The sequence below is a fragment of the Panthera uncia genome, assembly GCF_023721935.1.
Source record: "Panthera uncia isolate 11264 chromosome A1 unlocalized genomic scaffold, Puncia_PCG_1.0 HiC_scaffold_17, whole genome shotgun sequence".
NCBI classification, from domain to species: Eukaryota; Metazoa; Chordata; class Mammalia; order Carnivora; family Felidae; genus Panthera; species Panthera uncia.
Window position 1 is genome coordinate 32,116,722 of NW_026057577.1, and position 23,339 is coordinate 32,140,060.

The 23,339-nt window shown below is 37.6% G+C and overlaps 1 protein-coding gene across 3 annotated transcripts in view; it reads left to right on the forward strand.

Annotated features, from left to right (window-relative positions):
* UBE2D2 (ubiquitin conjugating enzyme E2 D2) overlaps window positions 1-23,339 on the forward strand; it is a 53,601-nt gene that overhangs the window by 18,327 nt on the left and 11,935 nt on the right. The window contains exons 2-3 of one of the 3 annotated variants that reach the window (XM_049649353.1): window positions 7,857-7,907; window positions 17,963-18,026. In XM_049649353.1, the coding sequence (XP_049505310.1) occupies window positions 7,857-7,907; window positions 17,963-18,026 (115 nt within the window). Of the gene's footprint in view, window positions 1-911; window positions 970-7,856; window positions 7,908-17,962; window positions 18,027-23,339 lie in introns of all 3 variants that reach the window. The other 2 variants (XM_049649356.1, XM_049649354.1) reach the window with 2 other exon arrangements.

Consider the following 23,339-nt stretch of genomic DNA (forward strand, 5'->3'; position numbering starts at 1 on the left):
TTGCCCAGTTTGAAAAACCCTGAGACAAGAATTCTTTAAAAATCATGTGCATGGTACAGTTATCACATCTTTTTTTTTATTATTATTAAGATTTTACTTTGGGGCACCTGGGTCTCTCAGTTGGTTGAGCATCTGGGTCTTGGTTTCAGCTGAGGTAATGATCTCACAGTTCGTCAGTTCGATCCTGTGTTGGGCTCTGTGCTGACAGTGTGCAGCCTACTTGGATCTCTCTCTCTCCCTCTCCCCCCTCCCCCTTCTCCCTCCCTCCCCTCCCTCCGCCTCTTTCTCTGCCTCTTCTCCCTCCCTCCCCCCACCAAAAATAAATAAGTAAGTAACCAACCTCTTGGGGCTCCTGGGTGACTCAGTTAAGCATCTGACTTGGCTCATGTCATGATCTCACAGTTCGTGAGTTCAAGCCCCACATCATGCTCTCTGCTCTCAGTGCAGAGCCCACTTTGTATTCTCTGTCTCTGCACACCCACTGCGTGCATTTTCTCTCTCTCTCTCTCAAAAATAAGTAAATATTTTTAAAAATTAAAAAAAGATATTTTAAGTAATCATGGGGTTCAGATTCACAACCCCCACATCAAGAGTGGCATGCTCCACTGACTGAGCCACCCAGGCACTTCTGTAGTTGTTACATGTAGAATATGAACAATATTGTGATATCAAATGTCAGGTTTAAAATTTTTCTCCTTCAAATGAGATTTTAAGTATCTTTTACATTTGATTTTTTTTAATTAAAACAAATTCAACTAATTGCATTTGGTTGATGTCTTCTAAGTCTTTGTTAATATATAGTTGTCTTCCCTTTTTTTACACTTATTTGTTGAATAAAACATATCCCTTGTCCTATATACTGTCCCCCACTCTCTAGATACTGCTAATTGTATCTTTGTCTCCTTAAACAGACTTGAAAACAGTCCTGTTTGTAATGCTGCTTCCAGGAGTTGCTTGTACCATCAACTTGTGAGCCTTTATAAATTTGATTCCTTGACTTTTTCCCATAAATTAGGATTTACCTTCTTGGGACTGCTAAGTCACTAACACTTGTTGTTCTTGTTTTTTATCTTCCCAAAATTTTTTTGCTATTGTTCCGTCCACCATTCTTTTGTGCTCCTGGGTTTAAGCCTTAAGAAAAAAAAATCTGTTGACTCCTTAAATATAGAGAACAAACAGATGGTAAGTTACCAGAGAGGAGATGGGTAGGTGGGTAAGTGAAACAGGTGAAGGGGATTAAGAATACACTTAACATTGATGAGCACTGAGTTACGTATGGAATTGTTGAATCACTATATTGTACACCTGAAACATATAATACTGTATGTTAACTACACTGGAATTAAAATTAAAAAAAAAATCTGTTGACTCTCATTTTAATAGGATTTTGGAGAGAGTAAAAGTTACGTGTGGAATCTGTCACTTTGCCTGGAAATTTGAGATACTTTGGTTCTTCCTATATATCTTTCTAAACACATGCTATAATTATTAGACCAAAATTCATATTTCTAGGAGTTGTAACTCTAAAGGAACAGGTACTTCAAAAGTCATAGAGTACAATAGATCTAATCATTTTTATGTAGCAGATAAAAGTATTGGACACTTACAATATTCTAAAAATAGTTAATAGTTTTCTTCTAGATCAATATATAACATTTAAAAACAGCTATCTTCTATATTTAGCTAAGATGGCTAGCTTATTATTTAAAACCTCATTGAAGACTTTAGATGAATATTTATACCTACCAAGATTAATTATTGTTTGGTGTTGTAAAGGACTCTGGACAGTATATAAGGATGTCAGATCTGGAGGAAAGTGGATCACTTGAAATAAACTACTTTTATCTTCCCACTCTTAACAATATTTTAAAATATTAAAAATATTTCTCTTAACCAAGTAGCTTTCAGTAGCAAGGCAGTTGTGGATTGTTGAGGTTTTTGTTTGTTTTTTGTTTTGTTTTTTAGTATTTAGCAGAATTAGAAATTTGTGAGTGTTCTTGCTGAGAAACTGCTATGGTAATAATTTTTGCAAGGATCTATTATTCAGAGTCCTATTCTCTTTAGAGACTATATAGGGGTATTTATCAGTTAGCTTTGGTGTGTAAAAGATGACTCTAAAGCTTAGTGCCTTAAAACAATGACTTATTATTTCTCGGGATTCTGTGGATTGATCAGACAGTTTTGTTTCCTGTTTTGTCAGCTAGGGCCATTTTTGTGCTCATAGTCCGCTATCACCAGAGTTAGAAGGTTAAAGACTTCCCCTAACAGGTCTGGGGACTTGATGCTCACTGTTGGCTGAAATGTATATCCTCAGCCCTCAAAGGGTCTTTCCAGCAAGATGGCCTGGACTTCCTATGTGGTGGCTCAGAGCAAAAGAAGGAAAGCTGTCAGGCCTCTTAAATAATAGACTTAAAACTGACACAGTATCACAATTGGTCTATTTTTTTGGTCAACCAAGATGGATAGCTAGCCAGCATTCTAGAGGAAGGGAAATAGATGATTTCTTTCTTTTTTTTTTTTTTAACTTGTTTTATTTTTTATTTTTTAAAATTTATATCCAAATTAGCATATAGTGCAACTATGATTTCAGAAGTAGATTCCTTAGTGCCCCTTACCCATTTAGCCCATCCCCCTCCCACATCCCCTCCGGTAACCCTCAGTTGTTCTCCATATTTATGAGTCTCTTCTGTTTTGTCCCCCTCCCTGTTTTTATATTATTTTTGTTTCCCTTCCCTTATGTTCATCTGTTTTGTCTCTTAAAGTCCTGATATGAGTGAAGTCATAATGATTTTTGTCTTTCTCTGACTAATTTCATTTAACATAATACTCTCCAGTTCCATCCACGTACTGCAAATGGCAAGATTTCATTCTTTTTGATTGCCGAGTAATACTCCATTGTATATATATATACCACATCTTCTTTATCCATTCATCCATCGATGGACATTTGGGCTCTTTTCATACTTTGGCTATTATTGATAGTGCTGCTATAAACATGGGGTGCATGTGTCCCTTCGAAACAGCACACCTGTACCCCTTGGATAAATGCCTAGTAGTGCAATTGCTGGGTCATAGGGTAGTTATGAGATGATTTCTTGATAAGAAGAGTAGTGTGTTCTTATAGGGAGGGAGAAATTGTTGATAGCCATGTTTGGAGATTATTTACTGCAGGGGAAATTATAGTAAATGTTGTCTTAATAATGTGTTTATTTCTTGGATAAGGCCATGTGTTAAGAATTTAATTTAGTAGAATTTTGTGGTTTTGGATTCATTAAAAACAATTCTTATGGTTGAGTGATATTAAATTAACATTTTCCAAATGTTAATTGAAAAAAGTTTTTCTGAAGATTTGTCAGTAGGAGGAAGGAAGAGAGAAGTAGACGGGAAGGGAAAAGGTTTGTTGGAGTGAAACCTAAAAATATGATTGTTTTGCAGAAAAAGGTAGCCATTTATTTGGGGCCTGGTTTTTTCCTGTCAGAGTAACGTCCTAAATTGCTTTATTTTTTCTTTTTTCTCCAGCTTTATTGAGATGTAATTGACATTTAATACTGTTTTTAAGTTTATTTACTTTTTGAGAGAGAGTGCCAGCAAGCAAGAGAGAGGGTGAGAATCCTAAGCAGGCTCCGTGCTGGCACTGCGGAGCCTGATGTGGGGCTCGATCCCATGAACCATGAGATCTTGGCCTGAGCGTAAATCAAGAAAATCAAGAGTCAGAGCCTTATCCATCTGAGCTACCGAGGCACCCTATAACATTGTGTAAGTTTCAGCTATACAGTGACGATTTGATACACTTACATATTGCAGAATGATTACTGCCATTGTATTGGCTAACCACCTCCACATGCCACATAAGTACCATTTCTTTTTTGTGATGAGAACATTTAAGATACACTGTCTTAGGCAATCTTAGGCAATTTCAAGTATATCATACAGTATTACTAAATGTAATCACCTTACTGTACATTAGATCTCCACAACTTGTCCGTCTTATAACTTGAAATACTGTGACCAACATCTCCCCATCATTTCCTCCATCCTCCCACTCTCCCAAGTTGCTCTGTGTAACCTAGTGCTGGGAAACTAAGGGGAATGAATTAAAAAGATAAAAGATACTAGTATATAATTTCCTTTTTTTTTTTTCTTAACATTTATGTATTCATTTTGAGAGAGAGATAGAGCACGAGCAGGGGAGGGGCAGAGAGAAAGAGAGGATCCCACGCAGCCTCTGTACTGTACACTCAGAGTTTTACCTGGGGCTCTAACTCATGAATCGTGAGATCATGATCTGAGCTGAAACCAAGAGTTGGTTGATTGATTGACTGAGCCACCCAGGCACCCCACTAGTATGTAATTTCTAAAAAGCTCTGTATGTACTAGAATTAAATGATTTCTTGTAGCATTAAAATGTAATTACTGGGCCCTTTTGTGTTTTTCACCTTATATTCTTTAAATTTTTCCTGTAAGACTTTAAAAAATTAAAAATCAAAGAGGTGGTTCTCTTCTTGGTTGCCTGTGTGTTCTGGAAATTGTTGGATAAAATTTGAGTTACAGGAAGAAAGAATTTCATACTACCAGATTTGTTCCTACCGAGACTCCGACTTAACTCATGATCTTGAGCACACATGTATTTTTTTTTTAACGTTTATTTATTTTTGAGACAGGGAGAGACAGAGCATGAACGGGGGAGGGTCAGAGAGAGAGGGAGACACAGAATCTGAAACAGGCTCCAGGCCCTGAGGTGTCAGCACAGAGCCCGACGCAGGGCTCGAACTCACGGACCGCGAGATCATGACCTGAGCTGAAGCCGGATGCCCAACCGACTGAGCCACCCAGGCGCCCCAATAGCACACATGTATTAAGAAACTTGAGGACACACCTGAAGCTATTATTACACTGTATGTTAACTAACTGGAATTTAAATAAAAACTTAAAAAAAAAAGAGAGAAACTTGAGGCCGAGGAGGTTGTATTTTTTTTATTTGATGGGTAATATTTTCATACTTTCCCTATTGTCATACCAAAGAACTGCTTCGCTGCTTGCCACCTCCTCTTTGTTAATCTCAAAAATGTTCCCGAATCCTCAGTAGCCCCACTGTAATGATTATATGGGTTAAACATTCCCTGTAGGTTAATAGGTCAGATATGCCATATTAAAAATTGGCTTTGAGGGGCACCTGGGTGGCTCAGTCGGTTGAGCGTCTTGACTTCAGCTCAGGTCATGATCTTGTCATCCATGGGTTCGGGCCCCGCCTTGGGCTCTGTGCTGACAGCTCAGAGCCTGGAGCCTGTTTCAGATTCTGTGTCTCCCTCTCTCTCGGCCCCTCCCCCACTCATGCTCTGTCTCTGTCTCTGAAAAATTAATAAACCTTAAAAAAAACATTAAAAAAAAATACTGGCTCTGAGAGTTATACTTTGTTCTTAATATTAAGGTATAAAATGTTTTTAAAACAGGTAATATTCATTGTTCATAAACCTTTCCCCAGCCTAACTATAGATTTGAAATTTTTTTTAATATTTATTTTATTTTTGAGAGCGTGAGTACACGTGCAAAAGAGTGGGGGAGAGGCAGAGAGGGAGACAGAGGATCTGAAGTGGGCTCTTGAACTGACAGCAGAGAGACCGATGTGGGGCTCGAACTCACGAACCATGAGATCATGACCTGAACTGACTGTTGTAGGCTTAACCAATGGAGCCACCCAGGTGCCCCTATAGATTTGAATTTTGTTGGGCCCTTTCTCAACCCTTGCTCCTGATAAAGTGGAAATTCTTCTCGAGTGTGAATTTCATCATAGGAAAACAGAAATTGTTCATTTTTCTTGTCATAGTTCTATAATATCTTCCCCAAGACACTAATAAATGCTTCTATTATGGTGTAAGAGATACTTGACTGGATGGCATCTCAAGTGATTTCAGTGTGGACAAAGAGCTCCTGTCTCTTAGCTTACATAAAATGTAATTTTGAAAAGACATTTCTTCAGATGTACCTATTCACATTTTTGTTAATATTGTCTAGTGTCTAGTTTTGAAGGTTGGAGTGTTCCAGGGAGACACAAAAATCTCATTCTGTCAAGTTAGTATTCTGAATAACTGTTCTAAAATACAATCGCAGACTTGAGACTTGGTTTGGGTTTTGGTTTTTTGGTTTGTTTTTAATTTGAATTGTATTTTCTGTGCCTTAATCATCACATGAGAGAGCTTTGCAAATATGTAGCCAGTCTTCTAACATAGTAAAACTTAATGGCTTAGTTGACTTTGGTTACCTATGTTACAGAGATTGTCAGTCTTTAGGAAGACTGATTTAACTGGACAGATTATTCATTTTGAACTCCTGAGGTTAGTGTTGGAGAACTGGTTAAACAGAAACTGACTATGCTTTGGTATTGAAGAGTAAAGTCATTGAGAATAATACTCTTAAATTTCAAGGATTTACAGTTCTAAGTAACAGTTTTTATATATTTCAAAACATCTGAGAACCAAAACTTAATCGTATACTACTTACTAAAAATAGTACATGTGAGTTTTTTAGGGGATGGAGCATAGCTTTACAGGGTATAATGGGAAATAGAATGTCATTTTTACCTCTTTGAGGTCCCTGTTGTCCTGCCATTTGAAATAGCACAGACATATACCAAGATAGGGGCACCTGGGTGGCTCAGTCAGTTAAGTGTCCGACTTCAGCTCAGGTCATGAACTCACGGTTCATGAGTTCGAGCCCTGTGTCAGTCTCTGTGCTGACAGCTCAGAGCCTGGAGTCTGCTTCAGATTCTGTGTCTCCCTCTCTGTTCTTCCCCCGCTTGTACTTTGTCTCTCTCTCTCTCTCTCTCTCTCTCTCTCTCAAAAATAAAGATTTAAAAAAATGTTTTTTGAAAAGAAATACACCAAGATAATTAATATTAATTAATTTCCCTGTTTTCTCTAGCTTGGGACTGTGGTACATGATTATCGTTATAGAAGAGTGTGGCAGTGACCTTTGACAAAATAAATTCTTTAGGTTTCTAGTTGGTATGTAGTTGTCAAATGAGGTGGAATCAGCTGGTGAAGCATACAAGATTCTGATTACCTAATGCTAGGAAGGGGGCTTTTCCTGACATTTCAGGATTTTCTTTGGAGCTTAGTGAGTGGTGGAATATTTTGGCATACGTGCTTCAACTGTCTGTTAGCTCATAGACTGTTCTCATCTATCTGGCTATGGGCCACCCTCATTTTGGACATAGAGTATTGAAGAGCATTGACCACTGCTTCAGTAACTGAAAGGAGAGGGAATTTCAAACACTGATAGATTCCCTATATAAAGTCTAGCCTGCCCTGACAACCTTGCTACCACTGTTCGTCAGCTCCAGGAGTTGTTAGGAAATCATAGCTGTTTACTTCTTTTGCTTTTGATACCATGTGCACCTCCCTAATGTTTTGTCCCCCTGCTTACTACGTAAGTAGTCTTCTAGAAGAGTTGTGCTTCCCCTGTCCTAACTAACTCTTTTATTAAGTCATCTTCTACTTTGGCCCTGATTGCCAAAATTCTAAACTTTGCTAGGTATAGGATCCGATGGCTACACTGTCAGAGGATATTAATGCCTTTCCAAGTACTTTGTTGAATCTAAGATGTCATCATTTGAAAGATGTATACCATTATTGTATGTACTAAGAAAGAAAACATACTACCAGTTAAGCTGACATGCCATTGATTGTAATATGCAATTTGATTTCAGATATATATATATAAAATATATATTTATATTATATTATATTATATTATATTATATTATATATATTTAAAGTGTCTTAACAATCAAAGAAAGATGGTATTCTCTTTCTCCAGCTACTTAAAATTACTCTGTAATTGTAACTATTCTTCAACAGATACTTGGTGCTTCCCATGGACCAGGCATTGTGCAGAAAGGCTGGATGGAGGTCAGGTCCCTATCTTTCATTTAATGTTGAGAGACATTAAATAATCACAGAGATAAATATGAACTAGACTGGGTTATTAAAGCAGCTTGTGCTTCTCCGTCGTAGTATTTAATAAGAAATTGAATGGAAATGGGGGGCTTCCTGGAATCACCTCTCCAAGGACAACATTTAAGTGAAGCCTGAAGGTGCATGAGGCAGGTGTGTGCAGAGTATTCTGGCAGACTGTTCCTAGAATCTTGGACTGGTTGAAAAAAAAATTTTTTTTTAAGTTTTGAAATGAGTAAATGGTAGTTCATATAGGAAAATAAAGTCTAGAAAAAGTTCTTGATCTTCAATATGAACAAAGAATGTTGTCCTTAATTATAATAGAACATTTCCATCTATGTGATAGCTGCTGAAATACTTAAACTTACTGTTTTTCCGTATCATTCAGACTGACTCCAAAATACCCGTTCCATTCAAATTCAGTAGTTCAGTATCTTTTGTATATTACTGTGGACTGTTTCCTGACACTGTCAGTGACTAAGCCAAATGACTAGGCTTCTCTGGGAAGTTGATGTGCTTTTGTTTATCTTCCCATTTGCAAGTGTTCAAGTACCAGTTCTCCGTGGTACTGTACTAGGCATTCATCCATTCATTCATGCATTTGAGTGCCTCTTACATTCCAGGCTCTGGGAAACAGAGTAAAGAATAGGATATATCTTGTCTTTCACTTAAGGAATTTGTAATTAAGCATTCAAGGGGTAGAGGTGAAGGTATTTGGAAGTTAACTTTTGATAGTTACAGGGAAAAAAAATTAAACATAAAATATTACTATACAGTACTATATTTGATACTAGGTTTATATAGTACATTTAATGAGTAATGTAGCAGCTTGGAGGAAAAAAGATGTCCCTGGGGAATAAAAAATATTTTTTCATTCTAAGGAATCAGTATGTGAACACTAATTTTTTAAATTGGAAGTGTTTAGTGTTGATGTGGTTTTTTAAAAAATATTTTATTTCTGGGGCGCCTCGGTGGCTCAGTTGGTTGAGCGTCCAACTTCGGCCCAGGTCATGATCTCACGGTCCATGGATTCGAGTCCTGCATCAGGCTCTGTGCTGACAGCTCAGAGCCCGGAGCCTGTTTCAGATTCTGTGTCTCCCTCTCTCTCTGCCCCTCCCCTGTTCATGCTCTGTCTCTCTCTGTCTCAAAAATAAACATTAAAAAAATTTTTTTTTTTTTTAAATTTATTTCTGAGAGAGATAGAGTAGGCGAGGGGCAGAGAGAGAGGGAGACAGAGGATCTGAAGCCAACTTTGCACTGACAGCAGAGAGCCCAATGTGGGACCTGAACTCAACAAGCTGTGAGATCATGACCTGGGCTGAAGTCAGACACTTAACTGACTGAGCCATCCAGGACCCCCTATTGATGTATTTTAAAACCATAACTGTGCTTTTGTAAAGTTAGGTTAAAGTAAACTGAGGTCTAGCTTTTAAAACTAATTTTTTTTAAATTCTTATTATTTTAAAGAGAGAGTGAGCGTGTACGAGTCAGGGTGAGGGGCAGAGGTAGAGAGAGTGAGAATCTTAAGCAGGCTCTATGCTCAGCAGGAAGCCCAACGTGGGGCTTGATCCCATGATCCTGGGATCACCACCTGATCCAAAATCAAGAATCAGATGCTCAGTGGACTGAGCCACCCATTTGCCCCTATGCTATGTAAATTTCTGTTATGGTTTAACTTCTTTGTTTTATAGTTGTAAAACTCTGGTCTGGAGAAGTTGAAAGACTTGCTTAAACTTACCTAAGAACATAATAATGAAAAAACATCAAAAGATGTTAAAACTTAGGGAACCTGAGTGGCACCTAGGTGGCCTAGTTGGTTAAGCATCCGACTCTGGATTTCAGCTCAGGTCATGATCTCACGGTTCTTGAGTTCAAGCCCCATGTCAGGCTCTGCACTGACAGTATGGAGCCTGCTTGGGATTCTCATTCTTTCTCTCAAAATAAATAAAGTTTTTAAAAATTAAAAAAACAAAAACAAAACACAAAACTTAGAAAACCTGAGGGGTGCCTGGGTGGCCCACCTGGATGGGCGTTAGGCTCTTGATTTTGGCCCAGGTCATGATCTTGTGGTTCATGGGGTCGAGCCCTGCATGACTCTGCACTAGCAATGTGGAGCCTGCTTGGAATTCTTTCTGCCCCTCTCACTTCCCCACTCGTTCTCGCTCTCAAAATAAATAAATAAATTTTAAAAAGCCCCACAAACCTTAGAAAACCCAAATTCTGCATTTTGTCCCTACTCATATCAGCAAGAACATAAACAGGTTATGGAATAACTGTTAGGATTCCTATGGAAACTTATGTCATTATGCTTACACATGAGATGGTTAGTTTTCAACATATGCAGCATAAAAATCTCTATCAGTTTTTTGGTAGACCGATTATTGAAGTGAGGGACATCTAGAATTCTTTACAAACTTAGAAAATAGCCATCCATGTAGACTGACATTTAGAAGAAAATCCCACTTTAGTCATTGGGATATTTCAGCTTAATAAATACCAAGTAAGTTGTATGAAACATTAACTATAGAGTTGATAAGACCCTCAAGCACCAGAACATTTTCCGGGGATATTCAAGAAACATACATCCCACATTTCTGTAGTAGAAGGTGATGATGAAAGTCTTTTTGCATTTGTAATGATTGTTGGCAAGAAATGTGCTGCTAATCTGGATCTCAAAAAGAGTTATCAAATGGTAGTGAATGAAAATTCAAATGAGAACGGTATCTGTCATGTTCATCTCCATGTTCTTAGAGGTCAGCAGGTAAATTGGTGTCCTAATTAAGCATGTTTTAGGGATAATTTTCCTTTCTCTGGAGATTGATGAAGTTTGTAAGTTCTCATGTGTTGAACATTACAGTGTCCTTATTTTTACATGTGTGTATGGATTGAAGAAATAATTTAAAAAACCCATACATTATGTGGGCACCTGGGTGTCTCAGTCAGTTAAGCATCTGACTTCGGCCCAGGTCATGATCATGATCTTAAGATTCGTGAGTTTGAGCCCCGCATCAGGTGACCTGCTTCAGGTGAGTCCCACTTCTGTCTCTCCCTCCCCTCCCCCTGTGGGGTTCTCTCTCTCCCCCTCTCCCTCCCTTCCTCCCTCTTTCTGCCCTTTGCTCACTTGTGCCCTCTCTCTCAAACAAATAAATAACTATACATTTTAAAAGGCATTATCAAATGGTTAAAAGTGAGGGGTGGTAATTTTTCTAGTTAAATTGAAGTGTTTAAAGATTTTTTTTTTAATGTTTATTTTTGAGAGAGAGAAACAGGGAGTGAGTGGTGGAGGGGCAGAGAGAGAGGGAGACACAGAATCCAAAGCAAGCTCCCGGCTCTGAGCTGTCAGCACAGAGCCTAATGTGGGGCTCAAACTCACTAACCATGAGATCATGACCTGAGCCAAAGTCTTAACCGCTTAACCCACTGAGGTACCCCGACACCCCAGAAATGTTTAGATAGTAGTAGGAAATGTATTTAAAAGTCCATAGAGAATTAAACCTTACTTAAATTAATTGGTATAAGGTTATGGGACTCTTTGAACTAAGAACAGAAATGCTTAGGAAACTTTCAGGATATCAAAATTGTTTATAACCTCTTATCTTTAAAAATACTAGTTTTGTTATATACCTATAAACAAGAGAAGCATATAGCATCAAATAAACTTTTTCAATTGAGAACTGTTCAGTAAAATCCATAGTTGGCTCCCATAAGATCTTTATTTTAATGTTTTTTTAGATTTCAAGGAAAGTTAGAATATAAAATCTTTTTAGAAATTGAGTATTCTTAGGGTGCCTGGCTGGCTCATTTGGTGGAGTATGCAACACTCAACCTCAGGGTCATGAATTCAAGCCCCATGTTGGTCATGGAGTCTACTTTAAAAGAGAAAGGAAAGAAATCTATCAACTGTAAAAGTTTCTTTTTTATTCTTTTTCCTAAATTTCTAAATAGATGGTTTATTTCTCTGTTGATCTTTCTACAGAGAAGAAGTTTGTCAGTAAATAGAAAGATTCCTTGATTTTGGGTTTTGTCCTAGCCCTATTTTCATTCCCAGTAACATGTAATTTACTGTATGATATATAAGATGAATCTGAATACTGTTTCTTTTAAGATAAAAAGCCAAAGAAATTACTGTATAGTTACAAAGCCAACTGTTAAACAAAAAACAGCATGTTATATTGGGGTATTTTTTTCTGCCAAAGTAAGTTATCTGTCTAGATCGGTGCCTTTATTAAATTTTAAGATTCAATTTCAGTTTCATCTTGATGCGGAGACATCAAATTGCATAGTTTCTGTGTTTATTCAGTCTAACTGGGTTTCCACTATTTCAGTTACCCTCTAGATGGTTACTTTTAGTACCTGTTTTAATCCAGATTTACACTCAAGACTGATAATTTCTATTTCAAATAGGCAATAAATAGACTTGTTATACAATTTAAAAGGTAAAGCAAGCTTTCCTTCCTGAAGGCAAATAATTAAGTTTTGGGGGTATTCAAAAATTATATGCAAATTTTCAACTATGTAGGGGGTTGGTGCCCCTAACCCCCAAGTTCCAGGGTCAGCTGTACTGTTAACTAGTTTCTTATGTATTCGTTGGAGGCATTTTATGCATATAGAAAGGTGGATGGGGGTGCGTGGTGGGCTCAGTAGGAAGAGCATGTGACTCTTGATCTCCAGGTTGTGAGTTCGAGCCTCATGTTGGGTGTAGAGATTACTTTAGAAAATAAAAAAAAGTAAAGAGGGGCACCTAGGCGGCTTGTTTGGGTGAGTGTCACACTCTTAATTTAGGCTCAGGTTCTTGATTTGATCTCGCAGTTCACAAGCTGAAGCTCCACATGGGGCTCCAAACTGACAGCATAGAGCCTGCTTAGGATTCTCTCTTTGCTTCACTCTCTGCCCCTCACCTGCTCTTTAGAGCTCACTTGCTCACTTGCTCTTTCTCTATCTCTCTCTCAAAAATAAAAAAAGAAAAATGAATGGATGCATGGATATATGCTTCCTCAAAAAAAACAACGTTGAAATATAACTTACAGTAAAATTGAGCAGTTTTAAGCATACAGTATGAGTTTTGATAAATATATACACAGTTATGCAGTCTCTCCCAAGTTTATCATACAGAACATTTCCATCACCCCCCAAATTTTCTTCATGTTCTTTTATAGTAAGTCCGCTCCACCTCCCTCCAGCCTCTGGAACTATTTATCTGCTTTCTGACACTATAAGTTTACCTTTTCTAGAACATTGTTCAATAGAATAATATAGAATGTGGTCTTTTTATATCTGACTTCTTTCACTTAGGAGTATACTTTTCAGGTTTATACATATCAGTACCTAAATGTCTTATTAGCTTAACTTAGAGTGAGGTTTTTAAAAATAATTCTTTCATAACTGGCTCATGAAATGGACTGATGGATCTTATATTCAACTTAGGTAAATCTTAGCTCTTGATGTTAAACCTTGACCTCCTTCAGGATGGAAAAAGACAACTTGAAAGCAAAATATTAAGGATAAAGCACAAGTAAAATTCCATTTAATGAACATGGTAGGAGTTCAGAATAACTTGTTTGGTTCAAATTCTATTTTAATAGCAATTTATTGCTATTTAAGTTAAAAAAAAAAAAGATACCTTTTATGTTTTAAATTAAGCAAGTGTTCTTAGTTATACTAACCTGTATTAGAAACAACATTTGGCATGGCACCTGGGTGGCTCAGTTGGTTGAGCGTCTGACTTCAGCTTAGGTCATGATCTCACAGCTCGTGGGTTCGACCCGCGCTTCGGGCTCTGTGTTAACAGCTCAGAGCCTGGAACCTACTTCTGATTCTGTGCCTCCCTCTCTCTCTGCCCCTAACCCACTCATTCTGTCTCTGTCTCTCTCAAAAATAAATAAACATTTAAAAAAAAAATTTAAGAAACAACATTTGGGAATGGGAATTGTACCATAGATTTTTTTTAATTGCTTGTTTATTTTTACCATTTAATTTAATTTAATTTTTAAATTTATATCCAAGTTAGCATATAGTGCAACAGTGATTTCAGGAGTAGATTCCTTAGTGCTCCTTACCTTTTTAGCCCATCCCCCCTCCCATAGCCCCTCCAGCAACCCGCTGTTTGTTCTCCATATTTAAGAGTCTCTTCTGTTTTGTCCCCCTCCCTTCTGACTAATTTCGCTTAGCGTAATACCCTCTAGTTCCATCCACATAGATTTTTTTCTTTTTTTAAGTAATCTCTTCCCCCAGCGTGGGCCTCGAACTCACAACCTGGGGATCAAGAGTTGTGTGTAGTCAACTGACTGAGCCAGCCAGGTGCCCCAGGTAGTTATTTTTTTCCTTGAGATGGGCAGGGAATTTCTGTTGCAGAGAAATATAAAAGCCAAAAATTGAGATAGGTAAGAAAGTAAATAATGTTGGGGTACCTGGGTGGCGCAGTTGGTTAAGCATCTAATTTTGGCTCGGGTCATGATCTCCCGGTTCATGGGTTCGAACTCCTTTGGATTCTGTGTCTCCTTCTCTCTGCCCCTTCCCTACATGTACTATGTCTCTCTCTCAAAAATAAAATCTTTCAAAAAAAAAAAAAAAAGAAAGAAAGAAAGTAAATACTGTTAAATCTCTGTCTCAATCCCAGTGCTTTAAAAAAAAATACAGGGTGCGGGGGCACCTGGCTGGCTCAGTCAGTTATGCATCTGACTTCAGCTCAGATCATGATCTCAGGTTCATGAGTTCCAGTCCTGCTTCAGGGGAGTTCGTGCCCTGCTTCTGGTAAGCATGAGCCCCGCATCGGGTGAACATGAGCCCCTCTTCAGATGAGTTCTGCCTCTCTCTCTGTCCCTTGTGGGATTGTCTCTCTCTTTGCCCTTGCTCACTTACACTCTCTCTCTCAAAAAACAAAAAACCACAAGACTACAAGGGGGGCCTGGCTGGCACAGTCAGAAGAGCATGCAACTCTTGATCTTGAAGTCTTGGGTTCAAGCCCCACGTTGGGTGTGGAGATCACCAAAAATAATTTTTTTAAATACAGAACTTTGTTTCTATACTCTGTCCTCCAAGCTTCCAGGTAGTATAGTACAGAATAATTGTACCAAAATGACTGGTTGAATAAGTTAACTCAGAGAAAGGGACTTACAGAAATAACTAAGTGCTGCAAATTAAAAACTATATAATATTTGGAATGTTAAATCGTATCTTCATAGAACTCATTAATAAGATTCTAAGTAGTTTTTTGTAATTTAAGTATAGTTGGTATGCAGTATTACGTTAGTTTCAGGGGTAGAACATAGTGATTTGACATATCCATAATGAAATGCTCACTACGATAAGGGTAGTTACCATTTGTCACCATACAAAGTTATTAAAGTATTATTGGCAGTATTCCTTATTTTGTACTTCATATCCCGGTGACTTAATTTTTCTTTATAACTTAAAGTTTGTACCTTTTAATCCCCTTCACCTATTTCATCCATCTCCCCCACACCCCTTCTCTTGCAGTTACCAGTTTATTCTCTGTATTTATGAGTCTGCTTCTGTGTTGTTTTGTTTCTTCATGTTTTGTTTTTTAGATTCTAAATTTAAGTGAAATCGTTTACTATTTGTCTTTCTCTGTTTGATTTATTCCACTTAGCATAATACCCTCTAGGTCTATCCATGTTGTTGCAAATGACAAGATGTCATTACTTTTTGTGGTTGAGTGATACTCCATTGTGTGTATGTATGTATGTGTATATATACACATACATACATATATATGTATTTATGTGCCACATCAGTCTTTCACCCATTCATATGTTGATGGATACTTTGGCTGTTGTGAATAATGTTGCAGTAAACATTAGGGGAGCATGTATCATTTCGAGTTAAGTGTTTTCATTTTCTTTGAGTAAATACCCAGAAATGAAATTGCTGAATTGTATGATATTTCTATTTTTAATTTTTTGAGGAAGCTCCATACTGTTTTTCTTAGTGGCTGCACCAGTTTACATTCATTCCCACCAGCAGTGCATCCTTTTCTCTGCATCCTCACTAGCACTTGTTATGCCTTGTCTTTTTTTTTTTTAATTTTATTTTTATTTATTTTTTTTAATTTACATCCAAATTAGCATATAGTGAAACAGCTTGTTATGCCTTGTCTTTTCAATACCAGCCTTTCTGACAGGTGTGAGGTGATAGCTCATTGTGGTTTTGGTTTGCATTTCCCTGATGATTAGTGATATTGAGCATCTTTTCATGTGTCTTTTGACCATTTGTATATCTTCTTTGGAACAATGTCTATTCAGGTCCTCTGCCCATTTTTAAATCAGATTGGGGTTTTTTGGTGTTGAGTTGTAAGAGGTTATATATATAGAGAGAGATAGATATAATATATATTATGTATATCTATATAGAGATATAATATATATTATCTATATATCGATATGGATAATCCCTTATTAGATCAATCATTTGCAAATCTTCTCATATTCAGTAGGTTGCCTTTTTTTGTTGTTGATAGTTTCCTTTGCTGTATAAAAGCTTTTAGTTTGATATAGTTGCTTTTGTTGGTCTTGCCTGAAGATACAGATCCAAAAAAATATTGCTAAGACAGATATCTAGGAGTTTACTGCCTATGTTTTCTTTTAGGAGTTTTGTGGTTTCAGGTCTTACATTTTTAAGTCTTTAATCCATTTTGAGTTTATTTTTGTGTATGGTGTAAGAAAGTGGTCCAATTTCATTCTTTTGCACGTAGCTGCCAAGTTTTCCATTTATTGAAGAAACTGTCTTTTCCTCATTGTATATTCTTGCCTCCTTTGTCGTAGATTAATTGACCACATAAACATGAGTTTAATTCTGGCTCTGAATAGTTTTTATTGTGCTTTTTTTTTTAATGTTTATTTATTTATTTTTTGAGAGAGAGTGCGCATGAACAAGCCGGGGAGGGGCAAAGAGAGAGGGAGAGAGAAATCCCAAGCAGGCTTTGTGCTATCAGCATAGAGCCCCTTGTGGGGCTCAAACTCACGAATTGTGAGATCGTGACCTGAGCTGAAATTAAGAGTCAGACGCTTAATCAACTGAGCCACCCAGGCACCCCTATTGTACTTTTAAAATACTAAATTTTACTATTTTTACTGTAGTTGTTTAAAAATATAATCAGGGGTGCCTGGCTGGCTCAGTTGGAGAAGCAACTTCTCCAACTAAAAGCTCCAACTATAGAAGCTATCGGGGTTGTTAGTTTAAGCCCTACGCTGAGTGTAGAGATAACTTAAAAAAATTTTTTTTTAATTAAAAACATAATCTAAAACTATCCCTTGTTTTAAATCTCAAATGCCGAGCCAAGAGGAAAAGGAATAGAGTATGATTTCCTGCCTTGTGGTTTTTTTAGGAATCCCCACCTAGTAACAAATCTTAAGTTGGTGGGTTCTTCATGGGAAAGTAGCTAAGCAGCTGGCATCTGGTTGTAGAGCATTACTATAGGTAGATCTGTCTCTGATTACAAAATTTTATGATGGACTTTCTTATTTTAGCCTTTTTAATATATCCAGCGTTTTCATTATATCCCTTTTTAAGTTTTTTCAACTGCCTTTGGAACCCTGGTTGTCTATATCAGCTAAAAACCTATCAGTGTCTCGTCAGATGGTCCCATGTCATTTGAAACATTTATGACTTCCAGAGCTTGTCCCAAGTGTAACCTAATAGTTTTGAGATACAAAAACTGGTATTGAAACTTCTTTTTTGAAAACTAATAAATTACATTTTTACCTTAAAACAGTTTTTGTAGTTCTTTAGTATATAATACATATTTACTTTCCTTATATTTACTTACTGAACTCTGAACAAGGCAAAAATGATCCACTTTTTAAACATACATTTGTATTCAAGAATCCCAAATACTTTAACCTAAAGATTCACGGATCTATCCTTCTGTGACTTTTAAGGATTGTTCAAAGTTCACTAGTGGGATAGAGAATATTGGTATGAGTGATAATTTTATTAATTGCTAAAAGTTACGTATATATTGAATACATTTCCTTTCTTTCTATTTTTTTAAGGAATTGAATGACCTGGCACGGGACCCCCCAGCACAGTGTTCAGCAGGTCCTGTTGGAGATGATAGTAAGTATTTAAAAAGAATGATAAAATGGCTCCTGTCTGGCTCACTTGGTAGAGCATGAAACTCTTGATCTCAGGGTAGTGAGTTCCAGCTCTATGTTGAGTGTACAGTCTCAACTTAAAAATATAAAAAATAAAAAAATAAAAATAAAGGGAATGATGAAATGCAACTGCATAACCATCTGCCTGCCTCTAGGGAACTGTGGGACTAATGAATAATATCTCTCTCAAGGTTATTTTGTGTGAAGAGATAATTATGCTGTAGGGAAGAGGCAGTGTTTACACTTACTTGTCCGCAAAAGATGCAGTTCTATGTGTATCTCATCAATTTCTATAGTATTCATTTTGAAACTTTTGAACCTTTTCTGCCAGATATTGCCTGTATAGTTGTTCTGGCCCCTTCCTACCTCTATCCTTCAACCCTTCTGGGTATTTTGCTGGGGTAAAATATTTGAGGTTTTACTTATATCTAGCCTTTACTCTTTGAGATAATCCTAAGGATGAGGGGGGATAGTGGTGTGTGTGTGTGTCTGTCTGTCTGTCTGTCTTTGTCTTTCAACTGGCTCATACTTGTGAAGACAGGTACAATTTGTTTATTTTTAATGTCCAGTTTATTTAATCCTGTCTAAAATAATTTATTAGGCCTTATCATACATGTTGGATAATAATTTTCCTTTTGTTTCACTTTGTGTCACTACAGCATGCCCCCCCCTTATACCATCTTCTAACATTGTTTAAAAGGAGAATATATATGGTGGGGGGGGGGGGGCAGGGCAGAGAGAGAGAGAGAGAGGACAGAGCATCTGAAGTGGGCTCCGAGCTGTCAGCAGCAAGCCTGATGTGGGGCTCGAACTCATAGTGAGATCATGATCTGGGCCACAGTCAAGATGCTCAACCAACTGAGCCACCCAGGTGTCCCTAAAAGGAGGATATTTGAACCAGACTGTACTTTACGGCACAAAACTAATTGACAAAAGAGTATAATATTTAGCAAATAGGAGAAAAGAGCATACTTGAAAACAATTTTGTAAGACAAGTGTATACATTAAAACAAAAAAATAAATGAGGTTATATTGGCTTATGTTTAAAATCTTTTCCTGATTTTGCTTAAGAATTTTGGTTTTGGGGGTGCCTGAGTGGTTCAGTCTGTTAAGCATCCAACTCTTGATTTTGGCTCATGTCATGATCTCATGATACGTGGAATCGAGCCCTACATCGGTCTGTGCACTGACAAAAAGGAGCCTGCTTGGAATTCTCTCTGTGCCCCTCCACTGCACATGTACTCTCTCTCTCAAAATAAATAACCGTTTAAAAAAAAAAAAAAATGTTGGTTTTAGCTTGCTAAACTTAAGAATCAAAACAAGGCTCTGGGGCTCCTGTGTGACTCAGTTGGTTAAGTGTATGACTTTGGCTCAGGTCATGATCTTCTGGTTTGTGAGTTAAAGCCCCACATCAGGCTCTGTGCTAATAGCTCAGAACGTGGAGCCTGCTTCAGTTTCTGTGTCTCCCCCTCTCTTTGCCGCTTCCCCACTTGTGCTCGGTCTTTCTTTCTCTCTCAAAAATGAATAAAAATTTTAAAAAATCAAATAGGAATCAAAGCAAGGCCCTTTTACAGGGATTGCTTTACATATAAAATAGATGGGGGATGCCTGGATGGCTCAGTCAGTTAAGTGTCTTGACTTGGGCTCAGGTCATGATTTTGAGATTCATGATTTTGAGCCCTGCACCAGGCTCTCTGCTATCAGCACAGAGCCTGCTTCAGATCCCTTGTTTCCCTCTCTCTCTGTCTTTCCACTGCTCTAGTGCATGTGCTCTCTCTCAAAAATAAATAAACATTTTTTTTTAATTTTTTTTTTTTTTAACATTTTATTTATTTTTGAGACAGAGAGAGACAGAGCATGAACGGGGGAGGGGCAGAGAGAGAGGGAGACACAGAATCGGAAGCAGGCTCCAGGCTCTGAGCCATCAGCCCAGAGCCCGACGCGGGGCTCGAACTCATGGACCGCGAGATCGTGACCTGAGCTGAAGTCGGACGTTTAACCGACTGAGCCACCCAGGCGCCCCTAAATAAACATTTTTAAAAAGCCAGATATGGTATAAATTATAAAAGGAGTACATGTGATGAAAAATCCCATTTACATTATTCTGTTCAGATTGGTCCGTTATGAGTAACTATAGTGTTTGATACCAAACAGGATAGGCCAAGTACTTAAACATGCATTATCTCAGTTAAGCCTCACAATAGTTCTTTTGGGTGAGTGGAGTAGAAATTGTAAACTACTTTAGAGAAGAATATAGTGAAGAGACTCACGGTGGTTTCCAAAGTGGACTCATTCTCAAGTTTTTTGATACTGGTTTTGTCATTCGTGGTATCATACACTCCACTTGCTTCAGTGTGGTGTTTGAGTTGAAAAAGTGGTTTTATTTCAGCAAAATTCCTCGAAGTTGAGAGTGGCTGATCTTTTCATTAAAAGTGTTTGAACTCTGGGGCATAGAATTCATTTTTGAAGTTGTCTTCAGTATGCTGAAGTAATTTCCCTTTGCTCTGCATAGTATTATCACATTCCTTTCTCAGAAAAGTTATCTTAGTTAAATAAGACTCCCCAAAGCATAAGCAATAAAAGAAAAAATAGGTGATTTTACATTTAATGAAGTCTAATTTAGGTGCTGCAAATAATACCATTAAGAAAAAGAATGAAAAAAAAAAAGAATGAGAAAATTTGTGCAAATCATCTCTCTGATAAGGAAATTTATTCAAAATTATTTTAAAAAATCTTTATAACTCAACAATATAAAGATAAATAGCCCATTTCTGTTTTTAATGACTAAAGGATCTGCATAGACTTGTCTCTAAAAAGAATTTACAAACGGCCAATAAGCACATGGAAAAGATGCTCAGTATCATTAGTCATCAGGGAAATGGAAATCACATCCATAATAAACTAACACTTCACACCTTCTAGTATGGGTAGAATCAGCGAGTCAAATAATAAGTGTTGATGAGATTGTGGAGAAATTGGAACCTAAATATCTTGCTGGTAATAATGTAAAATGGTACAGTTCAAAAATATGGTCGTTCTTCTAAAAGTTAGACTTATCATATGTGAGTTCACTCATTGGTTTATATCGAGGAGAAATGAAAACATGTCCATACAAAAACTTGTGCATGAATGTTCGTAGAAGCGGTAGCTGTAATAGCCAAAAGGTGGTAACAATCCAAATGCCCACCAGCTGGTGAAGGCATAAATAGAATATATGTCCATACAATGGAATATTCCATGTCAATAAAAAGGGAGTACTGATGTGTACTACAACATAGATGAGCCTTAAAAACATGCTGAGGGATGCTTGACTGGCTCACTCAGTTGGCTCTCCAACTCTTGATATTGGCTCAGGTCATGATCTCACAGTTCGTGGGATTGAGCCCCGTGTTGGGCTCTGCCCTGACAGCATAAAGCCTTCTTGGGATTTTCTCTCTCTCTCTCTCTGCCCCTCTCCCGCTTACATGTGTGTGCACACACACTCTCTCAAAATAGATAAACACTAAAAAAATTTTTTTAATAAAGGAAAACATAGTGAGAGAAGCCAGATATAAAAGACCACATAATGTATGGTTCTATTTTTACGAAATATAGATCCATAAAGACAGAAAATAGATAATGGTTGCATAGAACTAGAGATCTGGGGGAAATGTGGAGTGATTGCATATGGATATGGGTTTCTTTTGGGGATGATGAAAATGTTCTAAAATTGATTGTAGTGATGGTTGCACAACTCTGTGAATGTCCTGAACAACACTGGATTGTAAACTTTTAGTGGAAGAATTTTATGATATACGGATTATCTCTCTATAGCTGTTTAAAACGTAATAACCTCTCCCTTAACTCCTAACCACCCTTTTCAGGTGACTTGGGTCACCTGCTGCTAAACTATTAATAGTGCCTACCTTCTAAGAGAATAAGGAAAATCTCATTAGGGACAGAATAACTTCCTTACACTTGGTCATCTAGATAGTCTGCTGATACTACATTTAAAACTTAGGGAGTGTTTGAGAACAGTTGAGATAAATTATTGTCAAAAAGTCCTGATCAAGTCTTCCTGATGAATTGTATAAGGATAAAATAAAGTGTAACTGTGTAGCTAAATCTTAGAAGGAGGCAGAATTTAATCTTAGGAAGAAAGAAACTGTTGGTCACAACAAAACTTTCTGAGCTCCTTTTGACTATTCTAGCAGTCAAATCCCTCAGCACCATATTATTGATATTTAGTGTAAGAATGAAGTCTTTTATTTTATATTCAAAATAATATAAGGACGCCTCGCTGGCTCAGGTGATCGCGCATGTGACTTTTTTTTTTTTTTTTTCTTAATGTTTATCTATTTTTGAGAGACAGAGAGCTAGTCGGGAAGGGGCAGAGAGAGAGAGGGAAACATAGAATCTGAAGCAAGCTCCAGGCTCCATGCTCCAAGCTCCAAGCTCCAAGCTGTCAGCCCACAGCCTGATGCGGGGCTCAAACTCAAGAGCTGTGAGATCATGACCTAAGCCAAATTCAGATGCTTAACTGACTGAGCCACCCAGGTGCCCCGAGAGCATGTGACTCTTGGGGTTGTGAGTTCAGGCCCCATGTTGGGCATAGAAATTACTTTTAAGAAGGTACCTGGGTGGCACAGTGAGTTAAGCTTCGACTCTTGATTTCAGCTCAGGTCATGATCTCAATGATTCATGGCATCAGGCCTTGAGTTGGGCTCTGTGCGAAGCCTGCTTGGGATTCTCTCTCTCTCCTCCCTCTCTCTCTCTCTCTCTCCTCCCTCTCTCTCCTCCCTCTCTCTCTCTCTCTCCTCCCTCTCTCTCTCTCTCTCTCTCTCAAAATGAATAAACTTTAAAAACAGAAATAGGAGGACCTGAGTGGCTCAGTCAGTTAAGCATCTGATTCTTGATTTTGGCTCAGGTCATAATCTCACAGTTCATGGGTTTGAGCCCTGCATCAGCCTCTGCTAAATAGTGCAGAGCCTGCTTGGGATTCTCTCTCTCCCTCTCTGCCCCTTCCCTGTTCCTGTGTGCTCGCTCTCTCTCAAAATAAATAAATAAAAACATGAAAAAAAGAAGATAAATTTAAGAATGAACTTAATAATACAGTGCTTTAGTTTTTAAATACCCATATTTAATGTACCATTACATTTTATCCATTTTTGTGCAAAGATCTGGTGAGCAGAAACAAGTATTTTTTCCTGAAGGAAAAAATGAGGCAAAGATTTATTGGTCATATAATCTGTTTCATTTACTTTTGTTTTGAGCTTCTCTTTAAAAAAAAAAAAAA